General features: G+C 36.5%; 1 protein-coding gene and 1 non-coding gene across 4 annotated transcripts in view; both read left to right on the top strand.

Moving 5' to 3' along the window:
- COBLL1 (cordon-bleu WH2 repeat protein like 1) overlaps nt 1–25943 on the top strand; it is a 181015-nt gene that overhangs the window by 85422 nt on the left and 69650 nt on the right. For all 3 annotated transcript variants that reach the window (XM_049773782.1, XM_049773781.1, XM_049773780.1), the window contains exon 3: nt 14799–14975. In XM_049773782.1, the coding sequence (XP_049629739.1) occupies nt 14799–14975 (177 nt within the window). The remainder of the gene's footprint in view (nt 1–14798; nt 14976–25943) is intronic.
- Nucleotides 25335–25439, top strand: LOC126009701 (U6 spliceosomal RNA). The gene has a single exon (XR_007495919.1). It is a non-coding gene; the product is annotated as a U6 spliceosomal RNA (small nuclear RNA).

The following is a 25943-nucleotide window of genomic DNA, read 5'->3' as shown; positions in this document are numbered from 1 at the left end:
CATGTATAGGAAAATTTTATGACTTCATCTCTTCTGATGGCTGCATAATATTTCATTGTGTATATGTACCATAGTTTCTTTAAGCATTCATCTATTGAGGGGCATCTAGGCTGTTTCCAGAGTCTGGCTATTGTAAACAATGCTGCAATGAATATAGGTGTGAGAAAGGAATTTTTGTATTGTATTTTTGTGTTCCTAGGATATATCCCTAGGAGTGGTATAGCTGGATCATATGGGAGCTCAACTTCCAACTTTTGGAGAAAACTCCATATCACTTTCCACAAAGGTTGGACCAGATGGCATTCCCACTAGCAGTGAATAAGAGTTCCTTTCTCTCCACATCCCCACCAGCACTGCTTGTTCTCATTCTTTCTGATGTGTGCCAATCTCTGTTGCGTGAGATGGTACCTCATAGTTGTTTTGATTTGCATCTCCCTGATGATTAGTGATGTGGAACATTTTTTCATGTGCCTTTAGCCATTGAATTTTTTTTTTTTTTGGTCAAAGTGTCTGTTCATTTCTTCTCCCCATTTTTTGATGGGGTTAGATGTTTTTCTCTTGTAAAGTTCTGTCAGTGCCTTTTGGATATTAACCCCTTATTTGATGGGTATTGGGTGACTCTTGTATTCTGGGCACTAGTTCCTTTGAGGTGCAGAAGCTTCTCAGCTTAATAGTCCCATTTATTTATTTCTACTTTCACTTGTTTGGAGAGTACTGTTTACTCTTTAAAGATACCTTTAGTCTCAATGTCATGGAGTGTTTGACTGCCCCAGGTTTTGATAATTTTTAAAATTCATTGTCCTGAGCTTCTTCCTGATCACCCATTTTATATTGCTATAGAAAATTTACCTCTTCATTATATTTTTGTAGTTTAGGTAGTATGGTTACAGTAGTGTTAACATTTATGGGTTTGATGTATACAGTCACTGCCCATTACCAATATACCCTCTCAAAAGTACCTTCAGTATTTAAGGGTATGTGATCAGAGGTTTATCTTACACACCTATGTCTCCCTGCCATGGGTATAGAACCATTCTATATATGGGATGAAATTCTCTGGGATGCTGGAAATTCCAGAATGCTAAGAGATTCAGTCAAGTATTTTTAAAAAATTTTGAAGGGGCTGGAGCAGTGGCGCAGAGTGGTAAGGCGACTGCCTTGCCAGCGCTAGCCTAGGATGAACCACAGTTTGATCCCCTGGCGTCCCATATGGTCCCCAAAGCTAGGAGCTATTTCTGAGCACATAGCCAGGAGTAACCCTTGAGGGTCACTGGGTGTGGCCCAAAAAACAAAAACAAAAACGAAACTCTGAAACAGGTTATTAATAAAAATACAAAATGTACATATTCAACAATTTCACCTGAATCTTTTTCTGGACAGTAACGAAATATATATTGAAAATCATGCAGTAAGACCTAAGAGGGGATAATCGCGCCTGTATTCTACTTGTTACTTGACAAATTCTTCCTTTTGCTATGCTATCAGTGCAAGAGTGAAGACATGTCTCTTGTCATTGGATTTACCAATTTTCAGAGTGATAGATCAGCTTTGCATTTATTGAACACAGGAACTGTACAGGTATAATACTATCAATATAAACAAAATACTAAAGCGTTTCAGACAGTAGAAGAAATTTTGTGTAGAACATGAAAGGTGCTTTTAAGGGAGGCATTGAAAGAGGAAGATTTTGTCAGAAAGCCTCTATATACTTCTAATTGAATGAAGCATGATTATTTTACAACAGTGACCTTTAACCACAGTCCACTAAGTAGTGCTGGCCCAGAGGTAAGGAAAGGAGCATTCTGCCACTTTGGTTTAGGTTGCCATTTGTAGGGAAATATAAAGGTTGAAGAACATTGCTTTTAAGTTGTGGTTTTTTCAATGGTTTTAATGTTTCTGGACTGCAAGCACTGGTTCATGGACTGGCTGTTGAAAACCATAGTTTTACAGCATAGCAGTAATGAAGTTACTTTTAAAATTTATTTATTTTTCATTTTTTAATATAGTAATGAAGTTACTTAACACAATATGAAGTCAATGAACTACATAGAGCTGTGATTTTTTTTTTTTAGCATGCTGAGGTGGGAGGGTTAGCTGCAATCAGGGGTGACAACTGGGGCTCAAGTCTGGACTAGAATAGGATCTGCTTCCAAACTTATTCCTAAGGCTATTGGCAGTTCTCACATCCTCCTTGGCAAATGGCCAATGAGAGGTAGCTCACAACATAGCACCTGGCTTCCCATAGAGCAAATGAGTGTCCAAAGCAGACTTCATAGAGTTTTAGTAACCTAATCTCAGACATAACATCGCTTCACGTTTGGTATATTCAACTCACTGGACAGAGTCATTAAGTTCAGCCTATCCTAACAGGAAGGGATTACATAAGGAGGCAAGTCAATCGAGGATATTATAGAACTTGCCAATGATAGTGATACATTTGTTAGTCCCTTCATTAAAAATATTAATATGTAATCAATATATACAAGATGCTACTGACATATTTTTGCACAAAGTCTGTGAAATACAGTAGGTACACTTATAAAACATCTCAGTTTAATAACTTTGTTTTTGTTTTTGGGCCACACCTGGTGATGCTCAGGGTGTATTCCTGGCTATGCGCTCAGAAATCACTCCTGGCTTGGGGGACAGCAGGAGATAGAACTGTGGCCTGTCCTAGGTCAGCCACATGCAAGGCAAATGTCCTACTGCTGTGCCACCGCTCTGGCCCCCAATAACTTATTTTTATTAGAGATACCTGATCAGTAGTTAGAGGTCATAAAAATTATAGCTAAAATATTTTCTTTCACAAGTTGTTCCATATATATTAAGGCTGTTTCCAGTAATTCTATTAATTATTCACTTAAAAATCAATATTAAAATTAAAGAAGCTGAGATTTTTTTCAGTCAGACTAGTGTTGCTTCAAGGACTTAGATAGTTAAGTTCTGGAAGTTTGGTGCAAAAAGGAAGGAGTGAAATGCTGGGGAGTGTAATTAAGATAATAAGAATCTGTGGATGATGTGTTGAAGTTGTGTTGTGGATGTCCTGATGAAAAGGAAACAATGTAGTAATACTTTATCTACTTTCAGCACTCAAGTCTTGTCCAGAGTGATCATTTTCAACTATAGGTTATGACAAATGGCATGTGAAAGGAGTCTTAGCATTTTAGGTGCTGAAATATAAAAGAAATAAAAATGAAAGCCTTAAATAATAAGATTTTTAGAATTTACTTTTTGAGTTCTTCAGTCTGTTAACATTTTTCTAATGCGTATGCATTAGGCACTAGGAAGACACTAGGAAATAGAAATATTTCCTATAATCATGAGGATTAAGATACCCTTTCCTGACCAGTACCAGCATTGTCGTCACTTCATAACCAAATATGATTTGCAAATTACCTCAGTCACTGTGCCCTGCCCTATCCACCATTTCCTGTTTTCTAATAAATAATGCATGGGCCTCTAGTGGATAGGACCTAGAACCATCTATTCTAATGCCTGTATTTCATAAATGAAGGACTAGGAGATTGTACAAATTAAGCTCTTAAGGTAACACAAGTGGCCATTTAGGCTACCTCTAGGCTTCTTGTTTTCTAGGAAATTGCTCCCACAGTCTGTGATGGGAAGTAGGGGCCTCTTCTTCTGGTATTGGTGTAAGGTGTATGTTTGTATATCCAACATTTGCATTTTTTAATAGCCAGGATTATATAGAGGACCCATCCTAAATTTATTAGGAGGGCTTAGAAATGTTATTCTATAAATAAGGCCAAATTCTAAAGGTATAGAGAATTAGAGTAATAAATGTGATAAGAACAAAATTAGGTCATCTGAGGAGCAGGCTGAGTTGTTGAGGATAGGTTTGATTGCTATTACTGTAGAGGTCAGAGAATATCTCTGAGGAAGAAATATTTGAAGATAAGGAGCAACTCTGAGTTCTGGGGTTAAAATATTATGCATATTACTTTATCTACTTTTGGCAACCAAGTCTTGTCCAGAATGATCATTTAAGTATCAGTCCATGACAGGAAGCTTGCCACGAATAGCAATAGGTCATAGGTCCTGTGAAATTTCATATGGAATTTCCTTCTATTTGTCCACTATGGCAAATTTCATGCCTTTATTTTTTTCTAACACCTGCATAGTGTTCCATGTTAGATGTACCACAATTTCTTTATTAACTCATCTGTTTTTGAGCACTTGACTTGTTTCCAGATTTTGCCAATTGTGAATAGTGCTATGATGAACATAGGAATGTAGAGGGCTTTTTTATGCATAGTGTTTAGGGGCTTGTAGGGTATATTTCTAGGAGTGGAGTGCTGGGTCATATGGAAGCTCAATTTCTGGTTTTGGAAAGAATATCAATATTGTTTTCCAAATAGGCTGGACCAGTTGACATTTCTCTCAGCAGTGAATGAGAGTCCTTTTCTCCCCTCATTTGCAAGGCACTAGTTGTTCTTGTTCTTTGCGATTTGCGCCAGTCTCTGTGGTGTGAGATGATATCTTATTGCTGTTTTGATTCGCATCTCCCTGATGATTAGTGATGTGGAGCATTTCTTTTTCATGTGCCTTTGGGGAATTTCTTCTTTGAGATAATGTCTGTATATTTCTTCTTCCCATTTTTAGATGGGGCTAGATTTATTTTTTGTTAAGCTCTCTCTCTTTCTCTCTCTCTATATATATTAAATATATATAATATATACCTTAAATATTAACCCCCTATCAGATTGGTATTGGGTGACAAGTTTCTCCCATTCTGTGGATAGTATTTGTATCCTAGTCACTGTTTCCTTTGAGTTGCAGAAGCTTCTTAGTTTAATGTAGCACCATTTATTTATCTTTGTTTCCACTTAGTGATACTTCCTCCTTGAAAATGCCTATAGTTTTAGTGTCAAGTTTTATGCCTATGTTTTCTTCTATGTACCTTTTGGTTTCAGATATAATATCAAGATATTTAATCCATTTTCATTTGACTTTTATGCATGCCATTAAAGATTAGTCTGAGGTCACTTTTTTGCTTATAGTTGACCAATTTTTTCCAATGCCTGTAGTTGAATAGGCTTTTCTTGCTCCACTTTGTATTTCTTGCCCCTTTATCAAAGATTAATTGGTCATATACCTGAGGGTCAGTTTTAGGATATTCAAGTCTATTCCATTGGTCAGAGGGTTGTTTCTGTTCCAATACCATGGTGTTTTAAAGACTACTGCTGTTAAAAACAAACATGTCCTCTAAAATCAAGGATCAGGATCTGTTGTTGTTTTATTTTTTAATTAACTAATGGTTATACACAGAATTAAAAAGTTGTTGATACTTGAGTTCCAGTCACACAATGTTACCATCATTTTCTTTCATTGTTCATTTCCCACTACCAATTTCCCCATTACCTTACTGCCCACTGCCCCTGCCTCAGCCTGCTTCTATATTTTACTCTCTCTCTCCTTCTCCCTCCCTCTCTCGCTCTCGCTCTCGCTCTCTCTCTCTCTCTCTCTCTCTCTCTCTCTCTCTCTCTCTCTCTCTCTCTCTCTCCTTCCTTTCCTCCCTCCTTCCTTCTTTCCCTTTTAGGCACTGTCATTTGTTACTGCAAATCACTTTACTACCTTTCAGTTCCCAGTTCTTGTTCATAGTAATTGATTCCAACCATTATTGTCAGATTGGTTCCAAGTCTGTTTAAGGAAAGGGAAGAATGGAAGTGTGAAGTCCAGATTGCTGAATGAAGGAACTAAGAAGTAGGGTGCTCTAATTTCTCAGGTTTCTTGACTTTATCCTACATCAGAATCATTTGGAGGTTGTCAAACTTAGCTTTCATTAATTTGTCCTAAGGTTTCTGCTATGCCTTTTGATCAGTCCTGAGAATCTGCTACTTTCCTAAGAACTTACATGCTGCTGCTGTGTTCTGAAGTCTTGCTTTGAGACCAGACGTTTAGCTCATCTAGAGTCTTAAGCCAAGAAAAGGAATTTGGCTCTGGTGCACTGGAATCCAGTGAGGGATTATAGCTGGAATGTGAACTTAGTTATTTTAGGTTTGGGGCCACACAACAATAGTGCTGGGGGTGGAGACAGTTCCTGACTCAGTGCTTAGGAGCTGTTCCCAGATGTCCCATACTCAGGGACTATATGTTACTAAAATCAAATCCAGGGCCTAACACATGCCAAACAAGTGTTTGGCCATCAAGTTACATCCCCAACCCCTGATTTATGTGTTTAATATCACTCTGACTAATGCAGACAGATGTTAGAGGACAAGAACAGAAAGTGGAGAAAATGTTCAGGCGGCTACTGAAATATGTAAAGCAACAGATACTAAGTTAATAACTTGGGTACTAGTGAGAAGCCAATAAAATGTGCACGGGTTCTTTTTGATCAAAGCCTGGTCCTTAAAATGTGATGCACATGCTATGCCTTTGAGCTATATCCCCAGCTCTTACATTGTTTTATACTTAAGCCTATAACAAATACTGATGACATATAATAGGATATAGAGACAAAGAAGAATCAAAATACAACTGGAATTTTTGCTTCAGTTAATTGTGGTGGCTTTAGGGTTCCATAAAAGTAGAGGATTAGGGGATAAATTTGGGAAAGAATAGATGGCTGGTAGAATGGAGAGGAGAATTAAAGTGAGGTGCTTATGGAACATCCAAATAGAAATGACCATAAGATTATTGACATTTAAATCAGAGCTCAATAAATAGGTCAGAGCTAAATATAAGAATTTGTGGGGCCAGGCGGTGGCGCTAGAGGTAAGGTGCCTGCCTTGCCTGTGCTAGCCTTGAATGGACCACGGTTCGATCCCCCGGTGTCCCATATGGTCCCCCAAGCCAGGAGCGACTTCTGAGCGCATAGCCAGGAGTAACCCCTAAGCATCACCGGGTGTGGCCCAAAAAAAAAAAAAAGTATTTGTGAGTCATTATATTGTAGATCAGGGGTCTTCAAACTACGGCCCACGGGCCACATGCGGCCGGCAGAGGAGTCTGATCCGGCCCGCCAGCAGTAAGCGCTGTTTGGTTGCCAAGATACCTGCCAGCACATACACTCAGTGTATATCCACATATCAGGAATCATGCACTCAAAATGGTAACCATCTTTGGTAGCACTTATACCTGTGAACAGACTTTTTCAAGAATGAAACATCTGAAATCTCCAACCAGATCAAGATTAACTGATGCCCACTTGCATCACTTGTTATGGCTGGCAGTGACAAATATGGAACCGGACATTGACCATCTCATTAGCCAAAAGCAGGCCCACAGTTCCCATTGAAATACTGGATCGTGATCTGTTTATTTATAAATGGTTTTCATTTTATTTATATAAGATATGTGCAGTGTGAGTAGGAATTAGTAGCTCATATAGTCCGGCCCTCCAGCTCTCTAAGGGACCGTAATCCGGCCCCCACTTTATTTATTTATTTTTATTTATTTATTTATTTATTTATTTATTTTTTGTGGTTTTTGGGTCACAACCGGCAGTACTCAGGGGTTATTCCTGGCTCCAGGCTCAGAAATTGCTCCTGGCAGGCACGGGGGACCATATGGGACACCGGGATTTGAACCGATGATCTCCTGCATGAAAAGCAAATGCTTTACCTCCATGCTATCTCTCCGGCCCCTGGCCCCCACTTTAAAAAGTTTGAAGACCCCTGTTGTAGATGGTAAAGGCTTTACTTTTTTTTTTTAAAAAATAAACACCATGATTACATATGTTATGACTGAGTTTCAGTTTTGCAATGTACACCACCTTTAATCAGTGTACAATGCTCATCACCAATATCCTAGGGTTTCCTTCTCACCCTCCCACTTACTTACCTCTGGTGCTGGCATTTTACTTCTCTCTCTCTCTCTCTCTCTCTCTCTCTCTCTCTCTCACTCTCTGTGTGTGTGTATCTCCCTTTGTCTCTCTGTCTCTCTCTCTCTTTCTCTTCCTCTCCTCTTTCTCCTCTTTCCCTCCTCCTTTTTCTTTTTCACACTGAGCTTTGCACTATTGTTAATGAAGGGGTATTGTGCTTTTTGGTTTATCTCCTTTCTGCTTTATCTCCTTTAGTTCTTGTCAAGAGTGATCAGTTCCAACTGTCATTGTCATAATAGTCTCTTCTTTACCCTAACTGCACTGCTCCACTATTTGTGACAAGCTTCCTACCATAGACTGATCCTCCTGACCCTCATCTCTATTATCTCTGGATATCATTACCATGCTATCTTTTTCTTATATTTCACAATTGAGTGAGATTATTCTATGTCTGTCCATCTACCTCTGACTAATTTGCTTCACATATTACTTTCCTTAGCAATTCATGTTATAAGCAAATTTCCTGATTTCATTTTTCCTATGAGCTGTGTAGTATCCCATTATGTAGATATACCACAGTTTCTTTATCCAGTAATCTTTTATCAGGTATTTGGGTTGTTTCCAGACTTTACCTTTGAGTTACTTGGGAATGGAGATTGTAAAAAGAGATAGGGCGCAGAAGAAGTCTTGAAATATTCTATCTTTAGGAATTGGGCAAAAGGATTGATGAAGAAAATTGCTCCTGGCTTGGAGGACAATATGGGATGCTGGGGTCTGTCCTAGGCTAGCGCAGGCAAGGCAGACACCTTACTGCATATGTTACCGCTCTGGCCCCTATAATGAAAATTAAAGTGCAATTTCACACTATAAAATATACTAAAATAATAGAACTTGAATCTTAACAAAGGATATAAATTCTGTTATTAAAACAATAACAGGGCCTGGAATGGTGGCACAAGTAGTAGGGCATTTGCCTTGCATGTGCTAACGTGGTTCAATCCCCCAGTGTTAAGATTCAAGTTCTGTTATTTTAGTATATTTTATAGTGTGAAATTGTACTTTAATTTTTATTATAGGGGCCTGACAGACTGTGGTTCGATCCCCCAGCATCCCATATTGTCCTCCAAGCCAGGAGCAATTTCTGAGCACATAGCCAGGAGTAACCCCTGAGTATCACTGGGTGTGGCCCCAAAACAAAAAATAAATAAATAATTTTCATTATAGAAAGTGAATGTAATATTGAAATAATGGGGGGGTGCACAGAAAGGTTTGGACAATACCTCTTGGTGCTCTGGCCTACTTCCAGTCTTTGGGGACTTCGGACTTTGGGGGTACTCTGTACCATATTTATGCTTCATAGGTAGCACCAGGAATCAAACTGGGAATTGCTGTTTGTAAGGCAAGTGCCTTAACCTCTTTATTATCTCTCTTGTACAATATTAAAATAGTTTTAATTAAAAATTTTGCTTAAATATGTAATATACTGTTATTTTATAAGTTGTAATTAATTTTTATTTCACATACATTTTTATGCTATAGGTATCTTTTTCAGTATAACCTCAACTTCACTCATTCTATTGTGAAATTTGCTATTGTTTATTGTCAAAATAGCAGTCTCTAAGGAGTCAAAACAGATACCTAACTAGGCCACCAATGGAAGAAGAGCTTATGTGAAAAATCCCTTGGTAATGAATACTAGCTCAAACATTTCTATTTAACTGAGGTGGAAATAGCTGGGAAATAGCTCAAAGGGTTAGCATACATATTTGTGTTGATTTGTATACATAATCCCTAGGTTGGATTCCTTTCATTGCATAGTTACCTGACCCCCACTAGGGGCAACTCTAAAACAATGACCTAGGAATATTCCCTGGCTACTACCAGGTTTAGCACAAAAACCAAAAATATAAAAGAAATGGAAGGATTTCAGTGGTAATTTCTGTGACTTTAAATTATTGATAGAGCCATAGATATGCACTGGCTTGGTTTGTATATGTTTTCATGCAGCAACCCTGGATTTGATCTCTGGCATCATATGGTTCCTGAGCGCCATCAAGCTAGGAGAGTCCTACTATTAAAAAGTGTGTTCTGAAAACCAAACCAAACCAAAACCAAAACAAAACAAGCCCCCTCCCAAAAAAAATCAAAACAGCTTAGTAATGTCCCAAGACTTAAAACTCATATTTTTAATTAAAAAAATAAGTTTGTTTTTTAATTTGGGTTATATTTAGCAGTGCTTAGTGCTTTCTCCTCGCTCTGCCCTCACAGATAACCCCTGATGGGGCTCAGAGACAATGTGGGGTATACCAGGGATTGAACCTGAATCAGCCATGTATGAGATAAACACTTTCCAAGTGGTACTATCACTGTCCCAAAAGTCTCAATCTGTTGAGGAATCAATCAAAGTCCTGGACTACAGATGATTTTTTTCACTAGTATAATATAGCTAGCAGATTTTCACTAGTTAAGTACATTACTAAAAGTACTAAAAATAGATCACAGCAAAGAAGCAACATATAAATAAATGTTCTTATAAGCTTTTTAAAGTGTACTTTGCATTCAAGAACTGGGACACTTATCTCTTCTCTGAAGTTTACTCAGAAACCTGCTTCATAATCCCCACAGAACCTGTTTTTCATTTTGTTATGAACTCTGAATTTTCCAGGTTGTTTTCCTTTCTTTTTTGGATGCCTTTTCTGCTTTGTATTTTCTAATTATTTATGCATTCTATTTCCCTGTTCCCTAATAGTCTTCCCTATTCATTGTGGAAGGATCTTAGTCTGATTTACATATGCTTCTCAGTGTTTCAGGACCAAAGGTGACAAATTAGTATTTCAAGTACTATAAGGAACACTAAGATAGCTTATGTAAATAATATTTCAATTAGTGCTTTGTTCTGGTCCCCACACACCCCCACTTTTTAAAATTAGAACTATCTTTAGTTATTAGAGATGAATTTTCATTATAGATTCAAAGTACTTAGGGAAATTAGACAGCCTCACACATATGCAGAACATTAAAGCTGTGATTTACTGCCTTACATTGTTGTAAGGAGGAGTTCTGACTTAGTTTGAACCTTGAAGACTGATCACTATTCCCAGAATGGGTGATTCTGGAAAGATCCTGGGAAAGATTGGAGTAGCCTCTAGAGCAATTAAGAGGAAAATTAGGTTTGCATCAGGTAGATAAAATCAGGTTGGCAACCTTTCAGTAATATGTATGTATATATAAAATCAAAGGAATCATCAGTGCTTAGCTATGGGAAGATGCCTAGAATGATGACCTCAGGGGATGGGATTTTTTGTCTCCAGAACATCAGGAAGTTTTTCTTCAACTCACTTAATTTGAAAGCCTATGTCTGCTGTATCTATTCCTTTGCTCTTCCTGCCTCTGGCTGATGGCCCTCCCATATGCAAAGTTGGTTCTCAGCCATTAAACCAAGTCTCCAGCCTTCCAATTACTCCTTACTAATAAAATCAAGTCTTTTTTTTTGTTTTGTTTATTTTGTTTTTGGTTTTTGTTTTCGAGCCACACCCTGTTGCTCTCAGGTTACTTCTTGCTCTGCATTCAGAAATTATTCCTGGCAGGCTCAGGAGATCATTTGGGATGCCAGAGATCAAACTCAGGTCGGGCACATGCAAAACGAATGCCCTATCTGCTATACTATCGCTAGACTCCAGAGTGTATTCTTTAGTTCCAACTATTTTTTTTACAATTTTTATTTATTTAAATACCATAGTTACAAGGTTGATACTACAGTTGCTGTTGTTGTTGTTGTTGTTGTTGTTTTACAGATAAAGCTGTTCATGATTGAGTTACAGTTAGTGTATGGTTTTTACGGTATATAGTTCTAATATTTTGCAGTGGAAAGGTGGGTGTTGGGCCACACCAGGTGAAATTCAGGGCTTTCTTTTCGCTCTGCTCAGAATCATTCTTGGTGGTGTTTAGGGTTCATATGATGTACCATGTATCTAAGCAAGGTTGGCCAAATACAAGGCAAACACTTAACCCCCAGTATTTTCTCTTTGTCCACTCAATTTTAATATTTCAAAAATGTCAGTTCTAAAAATTAAACAGGTAATATTTTTTTCCTTGCTTAGATGCTTCATTTTTATGGGAACCAGTCTTAAAAAAAACTCATTCATTCAGTAAATATGAATGCCTACTATGTGTAAAGTATTGTTCCAAAGATATTTTGTATTTGCAAATATATAGTTATGACCTTGGAAACAAATTCCTATTTTCTAATGAGTTGATTCCTTTTACTTTTTTTACTTTTTTTAAATTTAAGGTAGAGAGTTTATGTGAAAATGTAGCCTTTCCAAAAAAGAGAAAAGAGCCTCAGAAAGTAAAAGAAAGGAATTTCCAATTTCTAATTGAGATGAAAGCAATTCTAGAGTGAAATGTGCTGATAGATTACTCTTTATCATGAGACATGATGAGTAAGCTTGTTAATGGCTGGTAAGCCCTAAAGCAAAAAGCAAAGCAAAAAACAAGATGTTGACTTTGTTGACTTTTACACTTAAAAAAAGGAAAGTATTATCTTAATATTTAAAGACTGAAATAGTCAGGTTTTGGGGTTCAAGCAGCAGGTAAGGGGATGCAGATAGCAGATAGGGTATAGTAAGTAAAGGGATGCTGGTTTGATACCTGGCAACCTATATGGTTCCTGGAAGCCTGTCAGAGGTTCTTGAGTGCTGAATCAGGAGTAAGTCCTGAAGAGTGCTGGTTGTGGCCCACAAATACATAAAATTAGAAATGTTAGGGTTTTTGAGAAACATTCTAGGAAGTTCTAGAAAAAGGTAAGAGTTAGAGGATTGGTATGCAGAAACATAAGAAAAAAGTAAGGAAAGGGGTTGGAGAAGTCAGAAAGAGGTAAGGGAGGGTGATTATAAACTTAGGTGAAAGTAAGAGATAGGGTATTGATTTGACTTATTTTTTTTATTTCTTTTTCCCTTTTTTCTTTCTCCGCCCTACCCTTTATTTCCCATTCCCTCCCTTGCACTCCCTCTTCATTCAATTCTGTTCCATTCTCTTACCTTCTCTATAAAGCCAGTTTTATATAATGTGATAGAATTTGTCAACAGAACAAAATAAACCTAAATTTGTCAATAAATTAAATTGTGTAGTCTGCATGTAAAAGAGGTATTTTTGTTTTTGTTGTTCTTATAAATTAAGGAACTGTGATATTGAGACATAAAGAGTTGGCAAGGCAAGTATTTGATTTGTAGATTCTGGGAGGAGTAATCTTTTTTTTGGGGGGGCACACCCATTTGATGCTCAGGGGTTACTCCTGGCTAAGTGCTCAGAAATTTCCCCTGGCTTGGGGGGACGATATGGGACTCCGGGGGATCGAACCGCAGTCTGTCCTTGGCTAGCTCTTGCAAGGCAGATAGATACCTTACCTCTAGTGCCACCTGGGAGGAGTAATCTAAAGTTCAATCTATACAATATCTATAAAGATATATACATCTATATATAGATATACATCATATATAGATGTAAAATTGGACTTGATTTTTTTAAGCTGGGATAAATCTATATAATAAATTCGGAAAACATTCTTCTGATAACTCTTTTAAGTGTACAAGTTATGTCTATGTTTTACATATGTATATTCAAATATATATGTAGATTTAAAATGAATATTTAAAATTATTTTGCCAATATAATCTATAATCTTTACATTATACTGTCTTAAAATTTGTATTTGTTTACATAGCATTTTAAATCAAGTCACTTATTTATAAAGTTTGGTTTTTTTTTGGTTTGTTTTTTTGGGTTACACCAGAGGTTACTCCTGGCTCTGTGCTCAGAAATTGCTCCTGGCAGGGTTGGAGACCATATGGGATATTGGGGATCAAACCTAGGTCTGTCCCAGGTCTTCTGCATGCAAGGCAAATGCCCTACCGCTTGTGTTATCGCTCTAGCCCAAAGTTTTTTAAATTGACCAACTGATTTCTTTATTTTAGAAATGTATGTCATTATTTATACTTTGTTATATTTTTCAATCAAATCATTGAATTGGCATGTGAAATTTTTTAGGTTACCTACACCTTTCAAATGAGTCATTAAGTGGCTTTAGATACATTTAATAATTTGTAACAGTTTTTATTGAAGAAAAATATAATTCGGGGCCTGGAAGGTAGTGCTAGAGGTAAGGTGTCTGCCTTGCAAGCGCTAGCTTAGGACAGACCGAGGTTTGATCCCCTGGTGTCCCATATGATCCCTCCAAGCCAGGAGCGATTTCTGAGCTCATAGCTAGGAGTAACCCCTGAGCGTCAAACGGGTGTGGCCCAAAAACCAAAATATATATATAAATATATATATATATATAATTCATTAAATATTCAAAATTTATTGTTTATTGATAAGAACAGTAGAAAGTACAAACTCTTACTCCAGATAGAGAGTTATAAATGCAGGTAGAATAAGAAACTGCTATTGAGATAAATGGGATGAAAATTATATATAGGGAATCGTTTGCATGCACTGTATTGAGAAAAAAATTTATTAGAGGGACTTTGGAGAGTTGGTATGTTTTTAGCTGACTTATGAATGAGATTTTTTTTGTTTTGTATTGTCTGGCAGGGGATTTGAAGTGCCAAGGGTTTAAAACCTAGAGCCCCGCAATGCAAAGCAAATTGCCCTGCTACTGAGGTACAATCCTGCCCCAAGACAGTAGAGCTTTCTTGGGTGTATCTCATAAAGAAAACTAGTTATACTTATTAACTGAAACTTAGTGGAGACAAATAGCAAATTTTTTCTTTTTAATTATTACCAAGAAATATAGGCACTGTTATCTGGTTAAAGATATAGGCACTGTTATCCAGTTAAAAAATATTCCATTATCTGTAAGAAACTAACATAACATTTTGCTGCATATTTTATCTTGATATAAAATATATGTATATGCAATATACATACATATATACATTTTGTTTTGGAAAAAATAGGCCATATTATAGTTACTTTAAAAATACACATATTTTACTTTTTGTGTTTGTTTTCATTTTAGGAGAAAACCAAAAGCCAAGGCTCCACTCCCCCCTGCTGATTCCAAATGCATCGATGCCTCTTCAGTTGATGATTCTGCTTTCATCATGGAACAGAAAGAAAATACGATAGATAGAGACATTGAACTCTTAGTAGTTCTACCTGGGGATATTATCAAATCTACTACTGTTCATGGCAGGTATGATGGGGTAGAGGAAGTATGAGACTTCTTTTCCTGCTCTGTGATTGAAACCCTATGTCCAATATTTCTTTGACAGATTTTTTTTCTTTGACAAAATATTTCATTGATTGCTGAATTTGTTATCTTTTTATTTTTTAAAGTTACTTTAAAATACTCAAAGTTTTCTATCAGTTTTTTGTTGTTGGGCCACATGTGTTTGCAGGTTCAGAGGACAGTGAGGGAGGATTAAACTCAACCTCCCACAAGCAAACCATGTGTTCCGGCCCTGTGAGTTTTCTCTCCACGAATCTACAGTGTCTGATAGGAATGTAATGGGTTCCACGACCCCAGCCATACCTCTCATAAAATTTATAACTATTTTATATTTTGTTACTCATTTATATTTATATATATCATTATATTTTATATTTTGTTACTCATTTATTTTTTTTTGTTTTGGGCCACACTCATCAGTGCTCAGGGATTACTCATGGCAAGAATTGAGAGACTTGGGGTTTAAATTCTACTCAGTTCTGTGCAAGGCAGGAGCCCATTCCACTGTATTTTCTCTCTAGCTCCAATTGTTACTCACTTATTAGATGGATGAAGGGGAGGCTACACTTAGAGATCATGCTGTGCAGGTGGGAGAGGGGAATGTTCGGACCCAGGGTTCCATGTGTACAACGTGTGATCTAACTCTTCAGTCCATTGCCTTGGCCCTTAGTCTAAAATTTTAAAGAGACTTTCCCAGAAGAACAATTATTACAATATTCATTTTGTAAGTCAAACTTCCCAAACAAGTTGTGACCAATAAGAAAACGGGGCTCTGGGGCCGGAGAGATAACATGGAGGTAAGGCATTTGCCTTGCATATAGAAGGTTGGTGGTTCCAATCCCAGCCTCCCATATGGTTCCCCGAGCCTGCCAGGAGCCATTTCTGAGCGTAGAGCCAGGAGTAACCCCTGAGCGCTGCCGGGTGTGACCCAAAAACAAAAACAAATCAAAACAAAACAAAAGAAATGAAAATGTAATTCTTTTCTCTCCAAATTATATTTTTCCTCTCAAACTCCTTTTCTTTTTTTGTTTTTTGGACTACACCTGGGGACGCTCAGGGGTTACTCCTGGCTATGTGCTCAGAAATCACTCTTGTCTTGGGGGACCAAATGGGACGCCGGGGGATCCAACCGAGGTCCCTCCTAGGCTAGCGCGGGCAAGGCAGACACCTTACTGCTAGCACCACCGCTCTGGCCACTCAGACCCCATTTCTAAAGTTGCTTCTAAAGTTGCTTTTGTCAAAGTTAGTAACTACTTTTATGATGCCATTATCTCTTACTTATCAAAACATAAAAACTTGGCAAAATTTACTACTTTGAATAATTTAACTTACTAAAAAATGTATGTTCTAAATATAAATTTAAAGTTAAACTTTAACCTAGCAAGAAATAAAGTATAATTAAAGACACTGATATATATTTTTTGTTTTGGGGCCACACCAAACAGTGCTCAAGGGTTACTCCTGGATCTGTGTTCAGGAATTACTCCTAACAGGCTCAGGGCCCCTGTGGGATGATGGGAACTGAGCCCAGGTCAGCCAAATGCAAGTCATCCCCACTATGCTATTGCTGCAGCCCAGAAACTGATATTTTTAATACCTTTATAACAAAATGTAAAAAGGAGAAAAAAACAAATGTAATTTTCCATTCATTTTGAAGTGGAAAATTACATGAATTGTATGTTGGATTTCGTTTCACCTTCTGCCATCAACTGTTCATTTGTTGTCAGGAGATCTGTATTAGAAATTTAAGCTATTTTGGTCTTAGTATTGTAAGTATATATTTAGAACAAATGATGAAGTAAGCAACATTTTGGGGCATTGTATGCTTATTAGGCAGCTTTATCTAGGAAAAATTTAAAGTAAATGTAAGAATTATCAGGGTACTATATTACTTTACTAATTACTAGAAGTGCATGAAAATAGGAAAGTTCATCATTAGCAAACAGTTCACAATATTGTATGTTAAATTTCATTAAATTTAAACAGTATTTTTACAGATTTGTGTTCAAAGTTTTTTGCACAGTAATTTTGAGGATAAGAAACCTGAAACTGTCCTTCTGGTGGTGCCTGTTCCTCAGACACACATAATCACCAGTATTGTCCTGCTCAAAGAAGGAGTTTTTTTTAAAGTTTAAGTTAGTGGCCTTCATTTTCAGCTTTGAATTGCTACCATTGACCTGGTTTTTAAAGTGGTAATGCTAATGGATGTAGAATTATAAAGGTGATTTCCTTTTGTTTTTCTTGAATTCACAGCTAAAAATGAATTGACATCATTTCTCTTAGATTTTCACTGATGCTGACAGGCCCCATCAAATACTCCTAAGTTTAATATTTTTTCCTTAAACTTACCAATCACTGCTTATCTGCTGTTTTCCCTGCTGTTAACCTCCTGGGCTTTTATATATATATATATATATATATATATATATATATATATATATATATATATATTTATATAATATATATATATATATATATATATATATATATATATTTTTTTTTTTTTAACTTGGTGACTTCAGTATTAGAATCATTGGCCTTTCAGTATATCCTGTGCCCTATATCCATTATTTTAGACTTCCTGCTACATGCTTCACATGGTTAACTTTTCCTGCTCTCTTCTTAATGGTGGGGGCCTGCCTTCACCATCCCTTTTTCATTTTACAGGTATGGTCTTATCTCCGCCTTCAGAGCTGACTCATGCTGATAGCTTCAGGTTTGCTCTTTGAACACAATCTTTTGGATACTTAACTTGCCCACTTACCTTTATTTTATTTTTATTGTTTAGATTTTGGGTCACACCCGGCAGCGCTCAGGTGTTACTCCTGGCTCTATGCTCAGAAATGGCTCCTGGCAAGCTCTGGGGACCATATGGGATGCCGGGATTCGAACCACCGTCTTTCTGCATGAAAGGCAGACACCCTACCTCCATGCCATCTCTCAGGCTCCTCACTTACCTTTATTAATTTTGTTGTTGTTTTACTTTTGGGCCACATCCGGTGACTCTTGGGGGTTACTTCTGGCTATGTACTCAGAAATCACTCCTGGCTCGGGGGACCATATGAGAGGCTGGGGATTGAACCCAGGTCAGTCCTGGGTCAGCCATGCAAGGCAAACGCTCTTCTGCTGTGCTATCGCTGTGGCCCCTCTTTAATCATTTTATTCTTTATCATCTAAGTCTAATTTTGACTGTTTCAGGGCACCCTATTTTTCTTTAAATTTCACTGGAGTCTTCATCAATCATTTCTACTACATTTGTAGTGATAAAGAAATAGTTTTATCACTTTTTTTTTAAAAAAAATCCTTTTAATATATTTAACTTCCTATTACCTAAACCTTAGTAGTTTTCCATCAATCAGCTTAAAATGTGCACTTGCACGCATGTGCTCGCGCACACACGCGCGCGCGCGCACACACACACACACACACACACACACACACAAACAGGTTAACAACTGTTTATTTGCCTCTGTTTTCTTATCTATAAAAATGTTTTGTAAGTGAATTGTTATTAGGATTAAATGAAACACTATCAGTGCCTGGCACAACTGTCCTCCATTTTTTATGAAAACTGCTTTCCTTAACCCTGGGCTCTTTATTTATCCTGTACTCACTGATTACTCAGGCTAAAACACCCCTCTGTATTAGGCACTGCCTTTGATCCAAGACTGCAATAGCAATTCAATACCAACTGAAGGAAGTTTAAATTTCCAAGCCTGGAGATTGGGACATAGTGTTTTCTTCCATGAAATTAAGTAGGCTTTTCCTTTACTGCTTCTCTTTGTGTATCTTAAGCTTCAGCCTCATGATTCTTTGTTGTATAGATATTTTATTTTTTATAACTCCATGCCCTTGTAAAAATTCCTCATGACTCACACTTTCTTCAGTTCATTTATTTAGCTCAAGTGGTATTTTTGAGGGAAAGGTCAGGTGTTTGACCTACCACACCTGGTGGTACCCATGGACTACTTCTGGCTCTGTGCTCAGGAATAATCCTTCTTGGTGCTTATGGGACCGTCTGTGGTACCAGGCAATGAACTGGATTGGTGGGATGCAAGGCAATCATTAACCCCTATACTATGTATCTCTTTGTCTTTTTTTTTTTTTTTTGGTTTTTGGGCCACACCCAACGTTGCTCAGGGGTTACTCCTGGCAGGCACGGGGGACCATATGGGACACCGGGATTCGAACCAACCACCTTTGGTCCTGGATTGGCTGCTTGCAAGGCAAATGCCGCTCTGCTATCTCTCCGGGCCCTCTTTGTCTTTTTAATGTAAAGACTCAATTTTCTAGAATTAGCAGTGACTATTAAATGCCACTGATACATTATATTATTGATAGTCCTTATATTGTCCTATGTTACTATTTGTATGTAGATTTTCTCTTCTTTTTTTTTTTTTTTTGGTTTTTGGGCCACACCCGGTAACGCTCAGGGGTTACTCCTGGCTATGCGCTCAGAAGTCGCTCCTGGCTTGGGGGACCATATGGGACGCCGGGGGATCGAACCGCGGTCCGTCTCCTAGGCTAGCGCAGGTAAGGCAGGCACCTTACCTCCAGCGCCACCGCCCGGCCCCAGATTTTCTCTTCTTAACTAAGCAATAAGATACACGAGGAAGTTATTAACTTATACCATAGCACTTAGCTTCTTATAATAGGCATTTGTTAAATTAATGAAAATAATATAAATATTATTTTCCCAATCTCTTATATAAAGGCCTTAACTGTAAGAGATTGCAAACTGTGTTTGTGGAAGAGACATTTGAATCAAAACTGATACTTGCAGGATTTTTTGTTTTCTCAATACATTTTCTCAGTTGGTTTTTTAATATTATTTCATTTGTGTGAGTGTGTGTGTGTGAGCATACCAGTAATGCTTAGGGGGTTACTTCCTGACTACCAGGGAGGATCACTGAAACCTGGGATTCTCTCTGGCCCCAATTCTAGATATTTTGAATGCCATTTGGTGTATCTTAACAGTATAATTTAAGAATGTTATACCCTGGGGCTGGAGAGATAGCAAAGTGGTTGGGTGTTTGCCTTGCAAATAGCCAACCCAGGACAGACCCCTTCTCAATTCCCGGTATCCCATATGGTCCCCTGAACCTGTTAGGAGCGATTTCTAGTAACCCCTGAGTGCTGCCAGGTGTAATCAAAAAAAAAAAAAAAAAAAAGAATGTTATACCCTGATGATTTACTTAAAAATAACAAAGTTTCCGAATATTTAAAACGACAGAAAGAATTTTTAAATAGAAAAAGTATCCTATTTCTGAAAAAAAATGTACCCAAAGTGAAGATTTTATTTATAATTTATTATTATAATAAATATAAAGTAAAATTAAATTCAGGAATTAAAAACCTTTTAACCGAATGTTATAGTAATTTGGTCATGGGGCCAGAGCTATATAGCACAGAGGTAGGGGTTTGCTTGCATGTGGCTGACCCAGGACAGACCTCGGTTTGATCCCCAGCATCCAATATGGTCCCCAAAGCCAGGAGTGATTTCTGAGTGCATAGCCAGGAGTAACTCCAGAGCATCACTGGATGTGGCCCAAAATCAAATAACAACAACAACAAAGTAATTTGGTGAGAGTTTTGGGAAAGGATAATTTTTATGTAATTTATGTGAATCAGATTTTCTTAAATCATTTTACAAAAAGAAAATCATTTTACAATGTTATTGTTAGAGCTCTTTAAAATAATTTTTTAGAACACATTTTTGTAATTCATCTGGATATTTCTGCCTTACACTGATTTTTATTATATTATGTCTTTAAAAATAAAAAAATTTTTATACCTAAGTTAATATTTAGCAAACTTAAGCTTCATGTAACTTTTCAAAAATATTTTTCTCTAAACATATATTTGGGGAAGATTTTTGAGAGATTTCCTTCTGTCATATGTTGTCACAACACAGGCAGAGGTATGCTCAGAATGTTCCATTTGTGAGAATGTGAATGCATAGCATTATCTTTAGAAGAATGCCCTGTTTGTACATTAATTCTTCACCAAAGAGCTTATTCACATTAGAAAACACAGTAAGGTAAGATGTTGTAAAAGGCTTAAGGTTGACACTAAACTTTTGCTGCCTGGATTAGGATGCAAGTTTTATGCTGGCCTAATAATTATGTGAGAGCTGAAGTGTAGCTCAGTGGTAGAGCACTTCCCTTGTGTGTAATGAGACCTTGGGTCTGATTCTCAGTACTGAAAAATAATAACAAAAAATTTTTTTGATACCAGATCTTAGTGATTAGCTTCTTATTTAATGACCAAGAATTACCTTGTATCTTCCTCTTTTGTTTATATTGAGACTAGCTGCAATAAAATTCTTAAAATCTCCATATTTCTGTGTATCCTTTTATTGTAAATGATTAGATTGAAGTACAGGAAAATTAAATATTTTACAAACAGATTACAAATAGTATAAAAGGCTGATCTGTGTGTGTGTGTGTGTGTATGTGTGTGTGTGTGTGTGTGTGTGTATGTGCGTGCGCACAAATATTCAGGTATACTCTGTAGCTTTCTCCTAGCCATGTGTTATTTTCCAAGATTTGGGTAACAGCAGTTACCTTAAATCAGCTGTAGACCCAAAATGTAACAGACTCTAAGTATCTTTTTGTTTGTTTTTGTTTTTTGGGTCACACCCAGCAGCGCTCAGGGGTTACTTCTGGCTCTATGCTCAGAAATCGTTCCTGGCAGGCTTGGGGGGACCAAATGGGATGCCGGGATTCGAATCATTGACCTTCTGCATGAAAGGCAAACGCCTTACCTCCATGCTATCTCTCCGGTCCCCTAGACTCTATCTTAAGAGAGATCACATTTATGTTGTTTTTAATATACTAGATTATAGATATTTCATTGTTTATATTTAGAATGCTTAAATTATGAATCAAACTATTGTTAAGCATATATTACAGGAATAATAGTATACATAAAGTTCAGTATTATCCAGTTTCAGATAACCACTGGGGGTTTGAATTATAGTACCTGCTGATACAGAGAAATAACTACATAGATATAGATGTAGAAGTTTATCTCTATATCTGTGGATATATGTATGTATATACATGTATAGATTCATAAAATAAATGATCTTTCTCACCAGACAGAATAACTGTGCCTTACCAGCAGGGGACATTAAAGCTTGTTGGGGGGGCAGAGAGATAGCACAGTGATAGGGTGTTTGCCACTGGCTGGCCCTCCCCCCTCTAAAAAAAACCCCAAAATAAAGCTTTTCAGAGACAAGTTGCTGGGGTGCTTCTCTATCCAGAAAATGTAGCATCATACATCACATTTTGAGAGTGGATGCCAGCATTTGAGAAATATTAACTTTTCATGAGAATGAACTGTTATAGCCACTATAGATAATTAGAAAATATGGGGGAGCATTTATGTATCACACTATTACTTTTTAAAATCAGGCAGTTGGCCAGCATGTACTTATTCTTCACAGAATATTTACTTTTTCTTTTCCCAGAATATGTAAATGATATTTTGGGAAGTTTAATGGGAATATTATGCCTGTATCAGCACACTTTGCTATTTGGGGGAAGAATGAAATTAGCATCATTTGCCACAGAAGAGATTTTTCTGATGTGCTTTAATAGAAATGTGGTTTTGATTTGAGCACATGTGAAAATGCCATGAGTGAAAACATACATAAAGCATGGAACTTGAAACAAAAAAAAACTAAAAAAAAAAAAAAAACTAAAAAAAAAAAAAAAAAACCAAACAACTAACTCCTAGATTTTATTAATACTATGAAGGTTTTTGAGTAAAAAGGGAAGAGAATGAAGGAATGAGAAACAACTCTTTTGACTAGGATGACAGTGGAATTTTAGTTGGTGAGAGGGTGATAATCATTTGCACATTTAGAAAAGGCACTTTATGGCTGAAACCCAATTACGAACATATTTGTAACCATGGTGCTTAACTAAAGAAATTATTATTTTAAAAAATATATAGAAAGAAGTTTGAAGGTAAATGCTTGAAATTCTGTAATACTATAAAACAGTAATAAATGAGTAAACATGGAAAAATTAAGCTTCTATCATTGACTCTGTAACTTATTGTGTAACCTCAGTAAAGTCAACTTTCCTCTTTGGGTTATGTTTGTAAAAGACTATCTTAGCACATGACTAGTTTGGGTGGGTCAGTTAATTAGTTCAAACATTTTTTCATGGATTACAGCGCCACCTGTTGGGGTTTAATAAAGTGCAATGTGAAAAATGACTACTGAATCAATGTGGATAATTTCTGTTTAAAAAAATGCTATAACACATCAATATGGATCTCAGAAGAATTACAACCGTAAGATGTACACGTATTGAAAATGTCAAATGGGGCCTGGAGAGATAGCACAGCAGCATTTGCCTTGCAAGCAGCCAATCCAGGACCAAAGGTGGTTGGTTCGAATCCCGGTGTCCCATATGGTCACTTGTGCCTGCCAGGAGCTATTTCTGAGCAGGAATAACCCCTGAGCACCACCGGGTGTGACCCAAAAACCAAAAAAAAAAAAGTCAAATGGTTACAATGCATTGTGAATACATTATATAAGAGATTGAGTTAAACTACTGAATATCTACAGCACATTAAATATGTTTTAGATCAGTTGTGATTGCTTAAAACAAAGTCTTATTTGTAGTTGTTAAATTATTTTAAGTATACAATATAATAGTTTGGGATTTTAGTTAGTGGGCATAAAAATCTGTAATTTAAGAACTGAACCTAGGATAGTTATTCTGTTTTCTAGCCTATCATCTATACATTAGCAATAACATTTGCTTTTTTTTAAGTTTTCACATTGTAAAAAGGTAGAAAATAAACACAAACCAAAAAATTTGGACTATTTAGTTATTAAGAAGAGAGATTATAAGGTAAATAACTATTTCCATACATACCCTAATATATATTAATACATATGTATGTAATATACCTATATTGACTTTGTGGGATTTGCCAGGTAATATTTTAATACTGTCTTGTAGACTATCTTTACTTTAGATTTCCTTTTTTTAAGTTCATGATTTCTAATTTTCATGTCAGTAAAATTTTATCTTTGTATATATTTATATATACAGCTTATAGGAAATATATTAGTAATAATTCAGTTTTTTATATTTTTTATATTTCAGTTAATATGGGTGTGTTTGAGTTACTATGTTATATTTTACTGATTTAAAATATGTGATTTTAAATCATATATTTAAGGGTACTTATTTATAATTAGCTTAAAACAAAATTAAAAATCAAAAGACCAAGCTTCATTTAATGTGACTAAAATTAACCTTTCATAACTTTTATAAATGTTTTCAGTATTTTATAACAGACTTCTGTCAATTTAAAACTGATCTAGTTTGTTAATAATTATATTTAGCCTTAATTTTATTACTTCCTTTAGAATGTTCCTGTCATATAACTCAAGTGTTTCTAAATTTGAGATTCATTGTATTTGTTTTGTGAGCTAGAGCCTTCGTTTTACACAAATATACAGGCATGATTGCGAGTTTGGCTTCATTCCTTCAACTCATTACTTAATGTATGTTAGCGTAAGATGGATGAATATAACCAACTAAGTTTGTTCTAAGAATTCCCGTCATCAAGACTAATTGCATTATCTGTCTAGAAGGAACAGCTAGAACCAATGCAATTCCATTTAGCTTTGAAGATTTATTGAGAATAAACATGTTTTAAATATTAAATTTTGTTTTATTTATTTAGAGTCAGATTTAGAGAGTCACCATAAGAATTTATTCTTTAATCCTTTGTTGGAACTTGAAATCCATGTGGTTATAGTCCACACTTTCAAATAGTTATTTTCTTTTGCAATCATTGCTTTTATTAAATAGGGCCCCCATCACCCCCAGAATCCCAGAAAGAATAAGTTACATAATCACCCTATTTATAAAGATAATTAAGTTATAAGGAAATTAACTTCAGGGCAGTTATTGGACATGTTGCTGATCTAAAGCTCTGTGATGAACTATGCCCTATATTTTTGATCTCTAAAATATAAAAATGATGGGGCCGAAGAGATAGCACAGTGGTAGGGTATTTGCCTTGCATACGGCAGACCAAGGAGGGACCTGGTTTGATTCTAGGCATCCCCATGTGGTCCCCCAACATGCCAGGGCAATTTCTAACTACAGAGCCAGGAGTAACCCCTGGGTGCTTCTGGGTGTGGCCCAAAAACCAGTCAATTAATACATTAATTAAAATAGAAAATGGAAGCCTTGACTTACCTCATGGGTAGTAAAAATTGACATGAGTACTCCCAGTACATGTCACAAATGAATGAAATATCAGCAGATAATAGAGAGTGACTGAGTGCTCGCTTCAGCAGCACATATACTAAAATTGGAATGATACAGAATATTAGCATGGCCCCTCTGCAAGGATGACATGCAAATTCGTGAAACATTCCATATTTTTATGAGTCCTGGTAACTTGAAGTTACAAAGCAAGCTTCATTAAAAGATACAACTGATTTTCTAAAAAGAAAAAAATAGAGTGACTGAGTGATGTATTTAACTTATGAAGAACTGCAGTAGGTAGTAGACTATTCCGGACCTTATCCTGAGAAGTGACTTGTGAAACTGAGGACAAACTATAATGAAGAAGTACTAGACACAGGGTCATCACTGTAACCTTCAAATGCTTTATTTGATAGATGCTCTTTATCATATAACCTCTCTATACTTGCTTTTTCATTAAGTGTAAGTTGCTTCTGTAGTAGTTGTGGTCTTAAGTGAGATAATAAATATGAAACTGCTGAAAGGGCTTGCCTTTCATTTCTAAAATCAGTCAGTATCATAAGGGTTTATTCATTTCAGTATAAACTTTTTAATGTTAAATAGTACAGCAAGTAGGGTGCTTCCCTTGTACATAGCTGCCCTGTGTTCAATCCCTGGGACCCCACCTGCTAGGAGTGATCAC

The sequence above is a fragment of the Suncus etruscus genome, chromosome 5 (genome assembly GCF_024139225.1).
Source record: "Suncus etruscus isolate mSunEtr1 chromosome 5, mSunEtr1.pri.cur, whole genome shotgun sequence".
Classification (NCBI taxonomy): Eukaryota; Metazoa; Chordata; class Mammalia; order Eulipotyphla; family Soricidae; genus Suncus; species Suncus etruscus.
This window is presented reverse-complemented; position numbering and strand designations above follow the sequence as displayed.